Source organism: Pelophylax lessonae (genome assembly GCF_965119305.1).
Source record: "Pelophylax lessonae genome assembly, chromosome: 8".
Lineage (NCBI taxonomy): Eukaryota > Metazoa > Chordata > Amphibia > Anura > Ranidae > Pelophylax > Pelophylax lessonae.
The window spans coordinates 293299020-293317019 of NC_138775.1; the positions used below are offsets into that span (position 1 = coordinate 293299020).

The following is an 18000-nucleotide window of genomic DNA, read 5'->3' on the forward strand; positions in this document are numbered from 1 at the left end:
CTTTAGCTGTCTCGAAGTGTGGCATTCTTTCCTCTGTCCATTATTGTACAATGGTACCTCCAGAGGTTGCTGGGGGTTCTTTGAGCTGCAACTATTTGACCTCTTATCTTATAATGCCTGCATAACCGTGGCAATAACACCACTTGGCAAAGCCAGCAGCATGACATGATTTCTTTATCTGTCTCTAAGGGTGGGATTATTTCCCCTGTCCATTATTGTACAATGGTACCTCCAGAGGTTTCTGGGGGTTCTTTGAGCTGTAGCCATTTGACCTCCCATCTTATAGTGCCTACAAAATCCTGGCAACAAGCCACTTGGCGGAGCCAGTGGCATGTCATGATCTCTTTAGCTGTCTCTAAGGGTGGGATTCTTTCCCCTGTCCATTATTGTACAATGGTACCTCCAGTGGTTGCTGGGGGTTCTTTGAGCTGTAGCCATTTGACCTCTTATCTTATAGTGCCTTCATAATCTTGGCAACACCGCCACTTGACAAAGCCAGCAGCATGACATGATCTTTTTTAGCTGTCTCATGGATGGCACCCTTAGAGACAGCTAAAAAGATCATGTTGTGCTGCTGGCTTTGCCAACTGGCGTTGCGTTGCTGCCAGGATTATTCAGGCACTATAAGATAGGAGGTCAATTGGCTACAGCTATAGGAACCCCCAGAGACCTCTGGAGGTACCCTAGTACATTGATGGACAGGGGAAAGAATGCCACCCTTATAATGTACTAGGGTACCTCCGGAGGTTGCTGGGGGTTCCTTTAGCTGTAGCCAGTTGAACTCCTATCTTATAGTGCCTACAAAATCCTGGCAACAAGCCACTTGGCGGAGCCAGTGGAATGACATGATCTCTTTAGCTGTCTCTAAGGGTGGGATTCTTTCCCCTGTCCATTATTGTACAATGGTACCTCCAGTGGTTGCTGGGGGTTCTTTGAGCTGTAGCCATCTGACCTCTTATCTTATAGTGACTGCATAATCTTGGCAACACCACCACTTGGAAAGTTAGCAACATGACATGATCTTTTTAGCTGTCTCATGGACAGGTGGAAGGAGTGCCACCCTTAGAGACCGCTAAAAAGATCATGTTGTGCTGCTGGCTTTGCCAAGTGGCATTGTTGCCAGGATTATGCAGGCACTATAAGATAGGAGGTCAATTGGCTACAGCTAAAGGAACCCCCAGCAACCTCTGGAGGTACCCTAGTACATTGATGGACAGGGGAAAGAATGCCACCTTTACAATGTACTAGGGTACCTCCGGAGGTTGCTAATGTCCGCCCACAGTCATATCAGTCTCTGTACCAAAGGAGCTTACACTCTGTCCCCCCAGTCACACACTATTATACATTTATATAGCTCTGACATATACCGCAGTGCTGTACAGAGATCACTGAGCCAGTCACATCAGTCTCTGTACCAGAGGAGCTTACAATCTGATGTCCCCCCTACAATCACAGGGCCAGTTAAGTTTTTAGGTAATCTCAGGAAAACAGACCACCCATAGGAAATCATTGCACCCCTGGAGAGAAGATAAATACTGGTGGAATTTGTATGTTGAACCTCCATGCTGGCCGGCCGCAGTACTATCCTCTAATCCGCTATGCCACGTTTTGCCACAGTAAACAAATCTCTGTGAACGGTCATCCCTAACAAACGCCAACTCCGATCTACAATATAAAAATCCTCCGAATACCCGTCCCTCGCTGCGGGAGCCTTGACAGAAGATGGAGGTCAGGGAAATACGAAAGAAGAAGTTTTGATAGAGCGACTCTCTGTGACACCAACGTCATTATTAGATAAATGAATGTGTTTTTCCTGTGAACGTTGCTGTACAGCTGCCTGGTTATCCAACACTTGACTCCACTTAGCACCGGCGCCCCGTATGTATCCTGCCAATAAACATCCACATTCCCTCCATCACCGAACAAACCGCCTTGGAAATGGTGACAATGGATGGAGCGGGGATCGCCCAATGTAATGGACGAACAAAAGCCTCAGAGCGCTGCGCTGATAGAGAAAAATGTATTGCAGCAAATAATACGGCTGGTAATGTGGAGAATCTTTATTATCGGATTTTATAATAATAAAGCAATTGTGTACCATCAACCAGACCATAGCAACCAATCAGAATTCATTTCTCCTCCGCCTGACTGATGTATTTCGATTTCTAATTGGCTGTTCCTATTTATTTATTTATTACAGCTGGTAATGCTTGAAGGAATAAACCAACACACCCATGTTAGAGGCACTGGAATCTTCATTTGATCAGTTTTCCTGAATCATTTTCGATGCAACATTCAAATTGTTACTTCTGTATTCTCATTGGTGTCTGGGTTAAAGTTGAACCACCTGGGGCAAAAACTTTCATTTAAATATACATTGCATTTCTCATTGGCCACAAATTTTAAAAATCCACTTTAAATTTAGCAGAGACATCATCACTGAGCTGTGCAGAGAGCAGAGCGGTGGGAGGGGCCCATCAGGCTCCACCTACTACAGAAAACTACAAAGCAAAGTTGTGGGAGGGGCTAGAAGACCCCACCTACTACAGGCTCCCTGCAGAAAGCTACAGAAGGGGGCAGAGGCAAAACCAGTCATCCTGCACAGGGAGGAAGAGAGAAGAGCTGTAGGAGGGGCTAGCAGACCCCCACCCACTATCAGGTTAAGGTCAGGCCTCTGTGCAGGACAGTCAAGTTCCTCCACCCCAAACTCGCTCATCCATGTCTTTATGGACCTTGCTTTGTGCACTGGTGTGTAGTCATATTGGAACAGGAAGGAGCCATCCCCAAACTTTTCCCACAAAGCTGGGAGCATGGAATTGTCCAAAATGTCTTGGTATGCTGCGCCTTCACTGGAACTAAGGGGCCAAGCCCAACACCTGAAAAACAACCCCACACCATAATCCCCTCCTCCATCAAATAATTTGGACCAGTGCACAAAGCAAGGCCCATAAAGACATGGATGAGCGAGTCTGGGGTGGAGGAACTTGACCTTGGCCTGCACAGAGTCCTGACCTCAACCCAACAGAACACCCTTGGGATGAATTAGAGCAGAGACTGTGAGCCAGGCCTTCTCATCCAACATCAGTGCCTGACCTCACAAATGCGCTTCTGGAAGAATGGTCAAACATTCCCATAGACACACTCCTAAACCTTGTGGACAGCCTTCCCAGGAGAGTTGAAGCTGTTATAGCTGCAAAGGGTGGGCCAACTCAATTTTGAACCCTACGGACTAAGACTGGGATGCCATTAACCACTTTACCACCGGAGGATTTTGCTGTCTTCCGTCCAGGCCACTTTTTGCGATTCGGCGCTGTGCGACTTCAACTGACAATTGCGCGGTCGTGCGACGCCGTACCCAAACGAAATTTACGTCCTTTTTTTCCCACAAACAGAGCTTTCTTTTGGTGGTATTTGATCACCTGTGCGATTTTTACTTTTTGCGCTATAAACAAAAAAAGAGCGTTTATTTTGAAAAAATAACAATATTTTTAACATTTTTTTATATGAAATTCCCCCCAAAAAAGATGTAAAAACCAATTTTTTAAAAAATTTTTGGCCAATTTGTTTTCTGCTACCTATGTTTGGTAAAAAAAATCACAATAAGCGTATTTTGATTGGTTTGCGCAAAAGTTATTGCGTTTACTAACAAAGGGAAAGATTTCTGTCATTTTTGGTGTTTTTTTTTTTTAACGCGTAATGGCGGCGATCTGCGATTTTTTTTGTGGGACTGCGACATTGCGGCGGACAGATCGGACCCTTGACTGACATTTTTGACACTTTTGGGGTTACCAGTGACATTACTGCAGTAATCAGTGCTATATATATGCACTGTTACTGTAAAAATGACACTGGCAGGGAAGGGGTTAATTTTATTGGAGAGGGAGGGGTTAATGTATGCCTGGTGCTTACTGACGTGTGGGGGGGGGGAGGTGACTGAGTGACACAGGGACAGATCAGATGTCCAGCTATGCTGAACAGTCCGATCTGTCACTCCCTGTCACTATGGAGATCCGTCCGCTTGTGTTTACACACAGCGGGCGGATCTCCAGACTCGATCCCCGACGATCGGGGCAGAGCAGCGGCGATCGCCGCTGCTCCTCCCCTGGCCCGACTCCCGCTGTGAATGAAAACAGCGGGAGCGAGCCTCCGGCGGCGCGCAAGCGCCGCCCAGAAGGGGGAGTGTCTGACGACGTTAATACTACGTCGTCAGACGATAACGAACCACTTTGCCGCAGTACTATTACCGTACTCGGTCGGCAAGTGGTTAAACGTCATGTGTGTGTAAAGGCAGGCGTCCCAATACTTTTGACAATATAGTGTATTCCTAATCGTGAGTTTCCTTATTTTGGACACCAGGCCCTTCTCTCTTCTTATTCAAGTATGTTCTCAGCTGAAGCCACAGATCTGTTGCACCAGCAAGGTAGCAGCCCATACAGTGCTTTACGAAAGTATTCGCCCCCCTTGAACTTTGCGACCTTTTGCCACATTTCAGGCTTCAAACACAAAGATATAAAACTGAAATTTTTTGTGAAGAATAAACAAGTGGGACACAATCATAAAGTGGAACGAAATTTATTGGATATTTCAAACTTTGTTAACAAATAAAAAACTGAAAAATTGGGCGTGCAAAATTATTCAGCCCCTTTACTGAAGAGAGATCAACACCATCATTCACCCGTGGAACCACCTAAGATCTATCAAAAATCACCTAACATCTATCAGAAACCACCTTATAGCTATCAGGAACCATTCTACTGGTCCAGCGTGATCTAAAGCTCATGGACTGGAAATCTAGGATGTATTTTATTTTTGTTCTTCGGTTTAGATATACAGTAAGGTGGCCATGCGTTTTGTGATCGATGTAGCAGTGGTCTGGAAGCATTGACTAAAATTATATTTAATTAGTAATAAATGTAAATGATCATTAAAAACGGATCCTATAATCAATCTATATTTTCTAGAGCACAGATGTTTTTTCTGTCTAGCAGAAACAATCAACAAAATTCCTTTGCGGCTGATTAATGCGACAGGGTCAAAATCAATTGAACAGGAGGGCCTCTGATCAATTCGATTGTATAAATCACATCCATTAATAATGGAATGATTATATTGGTAGGTGTGACCACCATTACACAGCTTTGTAAATACCCCTCTGGTGGTCATCAGTATTCCAGGGAATGTAGTTAGCAGCACTGCTTAATGACTGTTAATCTCCTCTAAATGCAATGTCTAGTTCCCTAATAATCCACACCTGACCTGCAGATATTTAGTCGAGCATCTGTTAATACAGTGCAGTACAGCTGGAAGAGCTAAAAGCAAAATAAACAAATGGCGTTAACGCCTGCCAGCCAACCAGCTTCCATCATTTGTTTATCTGGATGCTCTGGACTGATTGGTCGCAGCAGGTCTATTTTAACCACTTCAGCCCCTGAAGATACGGCACTGCGTTACTTTAACCAGTTTAGGACCGCCCGCCGCAGGCAGCCGCTCCCAGGCAAATCGCCGTACATGTACGCACTTGCTCTCGGGAGGCTAGGGAGCGAACGCGCGCCCGCCCCGCTCCTCAGCGGGGAAGCCGATGCAGCGGGAAGGCGGCTCCGATTGCCGCCTGACACCCACGATCGCTCCCCGCTGAGAGAGAAGGACAGGCAGCTGTTGTAAACACATCTGACCATTCTTCTCTCTGGAATGATCACAGAGCTCCTGTGACCCTTCTATATAGGATCACAGGCGCTCTATGATCATTTCACAAGCTACGCCCCCCCCCCCCCCACAGTTAGAATCACTCCCCTAGGCTCACATTTAACCCCTTGATCACCCACAATGTTAACCCCTTCCCTGCCAGTGTCATTATTACAGTGACAGTGCATATTTTTAGCACTGATTACTGTAGTAATGTCACTGGTATCCTCAAAGTGTCAAAAATGTCAGTTAGGGGTCCGATCTGTCCACCGCATTGTCCCAGTCCCGCAAAAAATCACAGATTGCCGCCATTACTAGTAAAAAAAAAAAACAATAAAAATGACATAAATCTTTCCCCTAGTTTTTAACAAAAATATGTAGCAGAAAACAAATTGGCCTAAAATGTTAAAAAATTTAGATTTTTTAATTTTTTTTTTGAGAATGTCATATAACAGAATGTGAAAAATATTGTTGTTTTTTTTTTTCAAAATTGTTGGAATTTTTTGTTTATAGCGCATAAAATAAAAATCGCAGAGGTAATCAAATACCACCAAAAGAAAGTTCTATTTGTGGGAGAAAAAGGACATACATTTTATTTGGGTACAGCGTCGCACGACCGTGCAATTGTCCGTTAAAGTAACGCAGTGCCGAATCGCAAAATATGGCCTGGTCAGGAAGGGGGCAAATCCTTCCGGTCTTAAAGTGGTTAAGTGACAATTGCGCAGTCGTGCGATGCTGTACACAAATAATTTGATGTCCTTTTTTTTCCCCACAAATAAACCTTTCTTTTGGTGGTATTTGATCACCTGTGCAGTTTTTTATTTTTTGCGCTATAAACAAAAAATACGGAGAAAGTAAAAAAAAATGTTTTACTTTCTGCTATAAAACATATCCAGTAAAAAAATCGAATTCTTCATTAATTTTGGGCAATTTGTATTCTGCTACATATTTTGGTTAAAAAAAAATCCCAATAAGCGGTAATTGAACGGTTTGCGCAAAAGTTATCGCGTCCACAAACGATGGGATAGTTATATAGAATTTTTTCTTTTTTTTTTACTAGTAATGGTGGAGATCAGAGATTTATACTGGAACTGCGACATTGCGGCGGACAAATCGGACACCTAACTGACACTACCAGCTGCTGGAACATGACCGTTACATAAAAAAAATATATATATACATTTTTTTTTTTAATATACAGCTTTAGTCATTAGGTACCTGTAATGAAGTGTGTCCGTGATGTGCGGGCTGATGAATCCTGGAGAAATCTTCACTGCTGGGCTGCCCTGTCCTCTTCCTGCTGCTAAACTGCACAATAGGGGTTAACAGCTTCAGGTCTTGGGGCTCAGCTGCACTAAAGCTGATACAACGGGGACACGCCCCCTCCTCCTTCCACCACTGAGAAAAGTTTACCCTGCCTGTAACATGATCTGTGACTGGTCAGACTCTCCTCCATTCACAGGTCATGTTACAGGCTGCCAAATCCCAGTAGAGGAGGCGGGAGGGGGAGTGTCCCCATCAAGCCCCGAAACCTGAGGCTGTTAACACCTACAGCGCAGTTCAGTAGCAGGAAGAGGACGGGGCAGCCATGCAGTGAACAAAACTTTTTTTAGTGGAGGGAAAGGGCTGGAGGGGGTGTTCCCCAGTCAGATCATCTTTAGTGCAGCTGAGCCCGGAGACCTAAAGCTGTTAACCCCCACATTGTCAGAAGTTCAGCTGCAGGAAGAGGACGGGGCAGCCATGCAGGGAACAATACTTTTTTCAGTGGAGGGAAAGGGCTGGAGGGTTCCCCAGTCAGATCATCTTTAGTGCAGCTGAGCCCGGAGACCTAAAGCTGTAAACCCCCACATTGTCTGAAGTTCAGCTGCAGGAAGAGGATGGGGCAGCCCTGCAGTAAGGATTTCTACAGGTCGGCAGCCTGCACATTGTGGGACTTCCTTCATTACATAAAACTGTAGAAGAAAAAATGTTTTTCTTAACTACACTTTAATTTTAGAGGAAAAGTATGGATTTTTAAAAAAAAATAAACATTCATATTCTGTGTGATGCTGCAGCTATCCAAGTCAACTCTAGGAACGGGAACTGCTCGATCACATGACTGCTGAACACTCTTTGTGGACTCCAAGCGGAGAGCAGTGACTGTCAGTCACCACTCTCTGCTCTGCTTCTCTAATGCTGACCACTGGGCAGGAGAGGGGACTGATGCAACTGGCTCTGCCTCTCAGCTGCATGCTAAGAGGCGGAGGCAGCTATCAATCAGGTAGCCGGATGGATCTCGACAATATTGCCAAGATACTTCTAGAGCCTGGAGTGACTCTGCCATGTCAACTGAGAGCGGGTGATAGCCTGATCTCAGCTGACTCTTGGCCACAGGAGAGCAAAAGTAAGTGCACTCATGTGACCTACAAGAGATGTATGGTCAAAAAAGCTTTGGCCATACTTCTCTTTTAACAAGTAAAAATTGAAACAACTATAATTCTGCCTTCATAGAATTTTATTTTTTTGGAAAAATGTTATCTTACTCGTACAGTACAGGACACAGGACTTGTATTCACATGAGTTATATGCAGGCTACCTTAAGGTGATTGGACACTGGAAAAAACCTGCTAGGGCCGGCCCTAGTGCAGACCCATGAAATCCCAGCAAAAGTCAAATTGCATTAATATACCAATAAAAAAAAGTAAAAGTAAATCAGTCGGCCTTAATCAGGTCCACATTATTCCATTGCCTAGGCAGTGCATGACCCAGAATAGATGCTGGAGCATGCTGATTAGGAGTTTAGGAAGTTCTCCACCCACCACCACAGGTCTCCTTGCCAGGCCATCAACTCTGCCCTTCTAGAGAAGCTTTATGAACATCAACTTGTCCTGCCCAGCCCTTCTAGAGAAGCTTTGTGGACATCAACTCGTCCTACTCAACTCTTCCAGAGAAACTTTATAGACCTCAACTCGTCCTACCCCAGCCTCTTAGAGAAGCTTTATGGATATCAACCTGTCCTACCCAGGTCTTCTTGAGAAGCTGTATGGACATCAACTTGTTCTACTCAGCCCTTCTAGAGAGCTTTATGGACATCAACTTGTTCTATGCAGCCCTTCTGGAGAAGCTTTATGGACATCCACTTGTCCTACCCAGCTCTTCTAGAGAAGCTTTATGGACATCAACTCGTCCTATCCAGCCCTTCTAGAACATCAACTCATCCTACCCAGCCCTTCTAGAAAAGCTTTATTGACATCAACTTGTCCTACCCAGGCCTTCTAGAGAAGCTTTATGGAGATTAAATTGTCCTACCAAGACATTCTAAAGAACCTTTATGGACAGCCAAGTGCATATTGTGTGTGCCAGATCTTTCTAGGAAGACCACCTACGGTGCATTGTTCAAATCAAGAGGATTCATGTATTACGGAAAAAAATTGCCTGCATCCATGACCCTTAATGAACAGCTGCCATGATTAAGTTCATATTTATCTACTATTTGATGAGGGGGCCCTCTTCTCCTAAGCCTCCAGAGGATGGCCGTTACTCATATCTCATTGAAGAGTAGGTCGATGTATCTTTTTATGCTCCAGAAGTGTTCAGTCTTGGCGGATCGGCTTTAAACAGGTTGAATTTCCTGTTGATGTAGATGTTATTCCCAGGGCCAGACGGGCCCCGGGGCCTCAGCTGTCTGATGGACTCTGACTGTCAATGAAAAGTGCTTTGATAGGCCGCTTTGTTCCTCATCTTGTTTGTTTAACTCTCTGTCTTCCTGAAATAACATGAATAATTCCTCTAGTTTGTCTCCTACAAAGGCCGAGAGGAGCTTTTCATGGCTCCTATCTTTGGAGAACCAAACACCTTCTTATACTGTTACTGATTGCAGATGTCGGGGTGACCTGTTTGAAGAAAAAGTGACGTTAAAAGGAGTGGCGACATCTGCTGGTAAACTTGTACATGGATGATCGAGCTTCTTCATCCTACAGGCTGGCTAGTTGTGTGTCCCTTTCAACATCCATCCAACATTAGTCCTGCGGCCAATAAGATCTACTAGTTTGGTGGCGTAGTGGTTAACACGCCTTGCAGTACTGGAGTCCTCGGTTTGAATCCCATTTAGGACACTTGTAAGGGTTTCCTCCAGGTACTGCGATTTTATCCAACTCTTCAAAGACATGCTGGTGGGTTGATCGTCTCCTATCTAAATCCTAAATTTTAGGATGTCACCAGAACAGTAATAAGAGAGAAAATCTTTCAGTAGAGACACTACTTCTGTTCTGTCTCACTTTGGAGGGATTTCTTCTCACTCTGGAAGGGAAATTTCCCCAATGGGGCACAGGTGGGAAACCCTCCCTTGCCAAAATTAAAAATACAGTTTGCTTTTAGTTCTAATTTAAGAAAAGGCATAAAGATCCTTATTTCTTCGAGTGTTTTTAGACAGGTCGTAATTTATTTCTGCATAATTTGTTCCGGTACTCAGCCAGCTGTGCCTATACAGCACTGCGGTATATGTCAGAGCTATCTAAATAAATAATACTAGTGTGTGACTGTAGGGGGACGTTAGAGTGTAAGCTCCTCTGGTACAGAGACTGATGTGACTGTCCCAGTGTTTTCTGTACGGCGCTGTGGTAGATGTCAGAGCTATATAAATGTATAATAATAATAGTGCGGATGTGGTAGGATAATAGAGTGTAAGCTCCTTTGGTGCAGAGACTAATGAGAATGGCTCAGTGTTGAGAAATATTTAAAACTTCACTGAAATTTAATTAAAAAGAGGATAATATTAAATGACACAAAAGTTCCGCTGAAATCAGAACTGGAAATTAAAGCTGACGAGATGACATATAAGAAAATTATCAGGCGTAACCCGTATTTAACCTTTTCAGTGCTGGCATCTCTTCTAAGTGATCATCACGGTGACCATAGACAGCTGTAAATGCCAGCGTCTGAATAGAAAGCTAATAAAGAGATTTTATTATGTTCGGCTGCGGGAGGAGAGGAGGACATTGTCACATAGCTGTGTCCTTTCTGCTGTGGGGGAACCAGAAGTCCTAGCAGACCCTTTGGCAGCATTTATTCTGTTTCCACCTTGCACTGGATAGGGAACTAGTGATTGGTAGAGATGGACAGACAGAGAGAGAGGGATGGACAGACAGACAGAGAGAGATGGACAGACAGAGAGAGATGGACGGACAGAGAGAGATGGACGGACAGAGAGAGATGGACGGACAGAGAGAGATGGACGGACAGAGAGAGATGGACGGACAGAGAGAGAGATGGACGGACAGAGAGAGAGATGGACAGACAGAGAGAGAGATGGACGGACAGAGAGAGAGATGGACGGACAGAGAGAGAGAGACGGACAGAGAGAGAGAGACGGACAGAGAGAGAGAGACGGACAGAGAGAGAGAGACGGACAGAGAGAGAGAGACGGACAGAGAGAGAGAGACGGACGGACAGACAGAGAGACGGACAGACAGAGAGAGACGGACGGACGGACAGACAGAGAGAGACGGACGGACAGACAGACAGAGAGAGACGGACGGACGGACAGACAGACAGAGAGACGGACGGACGGACAGACAGACAGAGAGACGGACGGACGGACAGACAGACAGAGAGATGGACGGACGGACAGACAGACAGAGAGATGGACGGATGGACAGACAGAGATGGACAGATGGACAGACAGACAGAGAGAGATGGATAGACAAACAGAGAGAGATGGACGGATAGACAGAGAAAGATGGATGGATAGACAGAGAGAACAAGATGGACGGTTAGACAGAGAGATAAATGAAAAATAAAGACAAAGGAATGAACAGATAGATACATGGACGAACAGATAGACAGAGAGAGATAGACAAACAGACAAAGATAGACAGACAGGCAGAAAGAGATGGATGGATGGATGGACGGACAGACAGAAAGATGGACATACAGAGAGATATAGACCTAGAGTTGAAAGAATAGAAAGACAGAAAGATAGAGACAAATTGATAAACAGACAGATGGATAAACAGAGGTATAGATCGATGGATGGATGTGCAAATGGATAAAAAGGCTGAGAGGCAGATAGATAGACAGACAAATAGATGGACAAATAGATAAAAAAAACTGTTAGAATGATAGATTAGATAGACAGACAGACAGACAATTGCCCTTAATGCCCCCTATGTAGCCCCCAGTGATCGGCATGCTTAGTACTGATGGGGAATTTTTGGTACTCTTGGGACCTGTAAGAAGCCATTTTTTGGAGGTTCCGAAGTCACATAGCCCCCATATGTAGCAGGGTTGCCCAGCCCCCGATGACAGATCCTGCAGAGGAGTTGGGGCCCCAGGGTCTGTATTGTGGATAAATTGAAGGATAATGATGAATTCAGTGTTGCGGTTGTCAGTAGCCGGTGTTTGTTTTGCAGGCGTGTATGTTATTGTATGGCAGTCCCAGAATAACCCCCGCAGGCCTTGCAGTTCTGAGCAACAACCGTCACCCTGTACAGTGCAGCTTGCATCGCTTCTGACTCATTAGCTAATTGGCAGTTGTCAGTAAGCTTATTACCGGTGGCCGGGTGCCAAGTACTGCACAGACGCTGCACCGGGGGCCCCGGACCCTAATGGCTGTGGATCTTTGTGTTTGTATGCCAGCACACAGAAGGGGTTAAAGGTTACATTTCTTTTTTTTTTTTTGGATGGCAGACGTGGCAGCGAGAACGCTTCGAGAATTTGGCTTTATGGAAGAGAGAGACTCGATCTGTTGTCTCTATGGCAACGGCATTCTGTTTCTTCCGGGGGAAAAGTTTGATGTCTCCCTGGCACGGCTCTCTGTAAATATTGGCTGGTGGTTGCTGAAAATCCGGCCGACCCGTTTGAAGTTGGGTGCACAAGTCTCGGAGAGAGCCGACCGCTTTCCGGACTGATGTCCATATTAAAATAATGTTTCATCCGATGCAACTCGAATGCTACAATTGTAACATTATATTACACTACACAATAATTATATTAACTGAAGAATACAAGAAAATGGAAGCGGAATAATGACAGGTGTAGAAGGGAATTCAGTTATTGGCGAGCCAGCCGGCTACATACACAGATAACGCATCTGTAGCATCGGCTTTACATACCAAAAGAAGTGTAACAAAAATATCCATATTTCTGAATGGCTGAAGGAGGGGGGGTGGGGGAGCACTTACTGCATGTCTACAGTCACTGTCACACTGCCCAGCCTTCTTCCTGCTATTGGGACCCCAGTGAGTATCACCCACCCCTTCCACCCATCAGCTTACATGACACTCCCACTGCAAGCCTACTGTCTACTTTCAGGTGGCAACTTACAATAAACACAAAATTCAGGTAATTATCCCAGAAAAACTGTTCCATAACACGTGGAGGAAGATGACATCATTACCAAAAATATATATTTGTTTAACATCTGTTAAAGAGTGCTTGATGGCACCGTCTTGATTTAATGTTTCTATGCAGGAGAAGTATAACGATGTTTAAGTTCACAGACTAATCTACTAACTAACTCTTTTCCCAGAATTCCCTGTAAAAGGTTTATATGAAAACACAGAGTGAGCAGCAAAGGACTCCAGGAACCCAATTCATATGATGGACATTATCAGCGGTTGTTTTATACAACGCTAAATGAATTAAAGTTCTGATTTTTTGGTCATCTAGATCAGTGGTCTCCAAACTGCAGCCCATGAGCTAGATGTGGCCTTTTTTCCCATTTGTTTGGCCTTGGGGAACTATACCTTCCAATGATATGAGGCAGTATTTGCTCCTATTGACACCAACAATGAGGCGCCATTCCTTCCACTGACACCAACAATATGGCACTATTCCTTCCACTGACACCAACAATATGGAACCATACCTTCCACTGACACCAACGATGGACCACTATTCCTCCCATTGACATTAATGATAGGACACTATACTTCCCACTGACGCGAACGATGGGGTGCTATTCCTTCTACAGACACCAATGATGGGACACCATTCATCCCACTGACACCAATGATGGGACACTATTCCTTCCACTAACATCAATGCTGGGGTACTATCCCTCCCACTGGCACCAAACGATGGGACATTATTCCTCCCACTGACACTACCAATGGGGCTCTTTTCCTCCTACTGACACCAACGATGGGGCACCATTCCTCCCACTGACACCAATGATGGGGTATTATTAATCTCACTAACACCAATGCTGGGATACTATTAATCCCAGTGACACCAATGATGGGGCACTATTCCTCCCTCTGACACCAACAATGGGCCTCTATTCCTCCCACTGGCACCAACGATGGGACAATACTTCTTCCACTTACCACCGATGTGGCACTATTCCTCCTATTGACCCCAATGATGGCGCACTATTCCTCCTATTGACCCAAATGATGGGGCACTATTCCTCCTATTGACCCAAATGATGGGGCACTATTCCTCCTATTGACACCAATGATTGGGCACTATTCCTCCCACTGACACCAATGATGGTGTACTATTCCTCACACTTAAACCAGTGATGGGGTACTATTCTTCCTACAGACACCAACAATGGGGCACTATTCCTTCCACTGACACCAATGACGGAGCACTATTCTTCCTACTGACACCAATGATGGGGCACTATTCCTCCCACTGACACCAATGATGGGGCACTATTCCTCCCACTGACACCAATGATGGGGCACTATTCCTCACACCTAAACCAGTGATGGGGTACTATTCTTTCTATTGACACCCAATGACGGGGCACTATTCCTCCCACTGACACCAATGATGGGGCACTATTCCTGCCACTGACACCAGTGATGGGGCACTATTCCTTCCACTGACACCAATGATGGGGCACTATTCCTCCAACTGACAACAGTGATGGGGCACTATTCCTCCAACTGACACCAATGATGGGGCACTATTCCTGCCACTGACACCAATGATGGGGCACTATTCCTCCCACTGACACCAATGATGGGACACTATTCCTCCCACTGATATCAATGATGGGGCACTATTCCTCCCACTAACACCAATGATGGGACACTATTCCTCCCACTGACACCAATGATGGGACACTATTCCTCCCACTGACACCAGTGATTGGGCACTATTCCTCCCACTGACACCAATGATGGGACACCGTTCCTCTCACTGACACCAATGATGGGGCACTATTCCTCCCATGGACAGGAAACTATTCTTTCCACTGACACTTGAGAACCAGCATGTAACGAGCAAAAATGAAAGCTTCACCTGAAATAGTTTCCAACAACAAGAAAAGACCGACCCAGTCACTGTGCTCCCCAATTCATTAAAGTAGATCTTTATCAACCCAAAGATTTCTTCTAGCACTGGACAAACTTGGAAGGGTTAAATCCGTAATTCCTGTTCCGGCTACAAATATGTCACCCTGACAGGAAGTGAAGGGAAACCTTTGAATCAAATAATAATCATCAGCAACATTTGGGGAGGAAGTGATAAAATTGGCAGCTTTTTTTTGCTGTGTCCCCGTTGGAAATTGTCCCTCGTTTCCTGCCCCAGCCTGGGCTTTGGGGACAAACGATGGTAAAGCATTTGAACGGGAAGACGAAGGCAGAATTCTCCATCCGCCGTTCCTGGTGTCGGCAGCGCTGCCCGCTCTGCGTTATTAGATAAACCTGTTTTACTTGCCGCTCTCCAGTCCTTGTGTTTAATTAGTTCATGTAATTCCTGTTTCTTATTATTACAATCCCGCTTACAATGGAAATGACCTCTTTATTGACACGAGTGCCGAAGGCGCAGTCTGAGCGCCGTGTCTGTGAAGTGGTTTGCCCAGCGTCCCCTATAATCTCTTAATGTCCCTCTCTCTCCTCTTCTAACTACTAACAGCTTCTTTCTAATCTTATTTGCATACATATTACCTCACCAGGTGGTACATCAATCAGAGGTAAGAATGCCGGTGTAATTCTGGAACAGCCGCCATCCCGCCACATAGCCCGTGTCCCATCCACGGCTCATCCACCTTCACTATTCACATTATGATCCTCGCTGTGTCCGTGTGTCCATCCTGTGTTTCGCACCGCGCTCTGCCTCACTCATGTGTTATGGGGGGGGGGGGGGGGTATTCAGGTCTTATTACCAATTATATTGATTTGGGGCTCATTCACACCGGCCTGGTTCACTGCTCTGCATTAAACGCATGCAGATTATTAATTTGTGCATGGATAGTCCAAAATCTCTCCAAATGGGGGCACTATGGGAAATGGGGATTTTTTATGTGACCAAAAACAGTTTGTATTATCTATAAGGTCTAAAACAGGGGTCTCTAAACTATGGCCCCCCAGTTGTTCAGAAACTACAATTCCCAGAATGCCTAGTCATGTCTGTGAATGTCAGAGTTTTACAATGCCTCATGGGATGTGTAGTTCTGGAGGGCCGTATTTTGAAGATCCCTGGTCTAAAATAATTGAAAAGTGGATCCTGAAGAAGCCCCTCGTGGGTGAAATGCGTTAATCCATATACTTCCCGTTAGCCATTGATGTACAGATATTTGTATCATATGTCTATGGTTATGATATCACATTTTATTAAGCTTCTTTTTAAACCACTTCTGGACCAGAAGGTTTTCCCCCCTTAACTGCTTGCCGACCGCCCACCACAGATATACTGCGGCAGGGAGGCTCATGTAGATCTACGTGATTTCGTGCACGCGGTCTCCGCCCCGCCCGAGCCGCGCTCCCGCTGTGTTTAGACACAGCGGGAGGCGGGCCGCGGGAGGAGCTGCGGTGATTGCCGCCGGCCTCCCACAATCATCAGAGAAACTGACAGAAGAGCCACCTACTTATGTCAACAAAGCAGGCGAGTCTTCTGTCACACAGGCAGAGAGAGATCAGAAGTTTCAGCTAAGCTACAACCCCCGATCTCTGTGTGCCCGTCACAGAGCCCCCCACAGTTAGTAAGCACCAATAGGCATACATTAACCCCTACATGATCATGATGAGCATACATGATCACTCCCAGTGTTAACCCCTTCCATGCCAGTGTAATTTATACAGTAACAGTTCATATTATTTAGCACTGATTACTGTATTATTGTCACTGGTCCCCAAAAAGTGTCAAAAATGTTGGTTAGGGGTCCGATCTGTCCACCGCAATGTCGCAGCCCCACTAAAAATTGCTGATCGCCGCCATTACTAATAAAAAAAATAAATAAATAAAAAGTCCAAAAATCTATCTGGTAGTTTGTAAACGTGATAACTTTTGCGCAAACCAATTAAAATACGCTTTTTGGGATTTTTTTTTACCAAAAATATGTAGCAGAATACAAATTGGCCTAAACTGATAAAAAAATTAGATTTTTTTTAATTTTTTATCGGGAATGTTTTACAGCAGAAAATAAAAAATATGGCGTTTTTTTTTTTCCAAAATTGTCGCTATTTTTTTGTTTATAGCGCAAAATCTAAAAACTGCAGAGGTGATCAAATACCACCAAATGAAAGCTCTGCTCAGCTGAAGTGGTTAATGACCAGGCCATTTTTTTGCGATTCAGCACTGTGTTATTTTAACTGACAAATGCACAGTCATGCGATGCTGTACCCAACTAAATTTGACGTCCTTTTTTTCCCACAAATAGAACTTTCTTTTGGTGGTATTTGATCACCTGTGCGATTTTTAATTTTTGTGCTATAAACAAAAAAAGAGCGACAATTCTGAAAAAAATATATATATTTTTCACATTCTGCTATATAACATTCCCAATAAAAAAAAAATGAAAAAATCCAATTTTTTCATCATTTTAGGCCAATTTGTATTCTGCTACATATTTTTGGTAAAAAAAAATCCCAGTAAGCGTATTTTGATTGGTTTGAACAAAACTTATCACGTCTACAAACTATGGGAAAGATTTGTCTTTCTTTTTACTAGTAATGGCGGCGATCAGCAATTTGTAGCGGGACTGCGACATTGCGGCGGACAGATCAGACCCCCTAACTGACATTTTTTACACTTGGGGGGACCAGTGACATTACTACAGTAATCAGTGCTAGAAATATGCACTGTTACTGTAATGAGGACACTGGCAGGGAAGCGGTTAACCCATGGGTGATCAAAGGGTTAAGTGTGAGCCTAGGGGGTGTTTTCTAACTGTGAGGGGGAGGGACTTGTGGAATTAACACAGAGACCTGTGATCCTAAATAGCAGGATCACAGGTGCTCTGTGTTGATTCCAGAGAGAACAACGGTCTGCTGTGTCTACAACAGCAGATTGTCGATCGCAGGTGCTCGGGGGCAATTGCGGCCGCCGGTCCCATGGATCGGTTCCAATTGTAAGAAGAGTAGAGGAATGGTTTAGGAGTGTGTC

The 18000-nt window shown here is 44.8% G+C and overlaps 1 protein-coding gene across 7 annotated transcripts in view; it reads left to right on the forward strand.

The window, feature by feature from the left end:
- Nucleotides 1-18000, forward strand: part of PTPRF (protein tyrosine phosphatase receptor type F) — a 486553-nt gene that overhangs the window by 341866 nt on the left and 126687 nt on the right. For 3 of the 7 annotated variants that reach the window (XM_082265004.1, XM_082265006.1, XM_082265007.1), the window contains exon 6: nt 15572-15589. The exons of the other annotated variants lie outside the window; for them this stretch is intronic. In XM_082265004.1, the coding sequence (XP_082121130.1) occupies nt 15572-15589 (18 nt within the window). The remainder of the gene's footprint in view (nt 1-15571; nt 15590-18000) is intronic. 7 annotated transcript variants of the gene reach the window in all.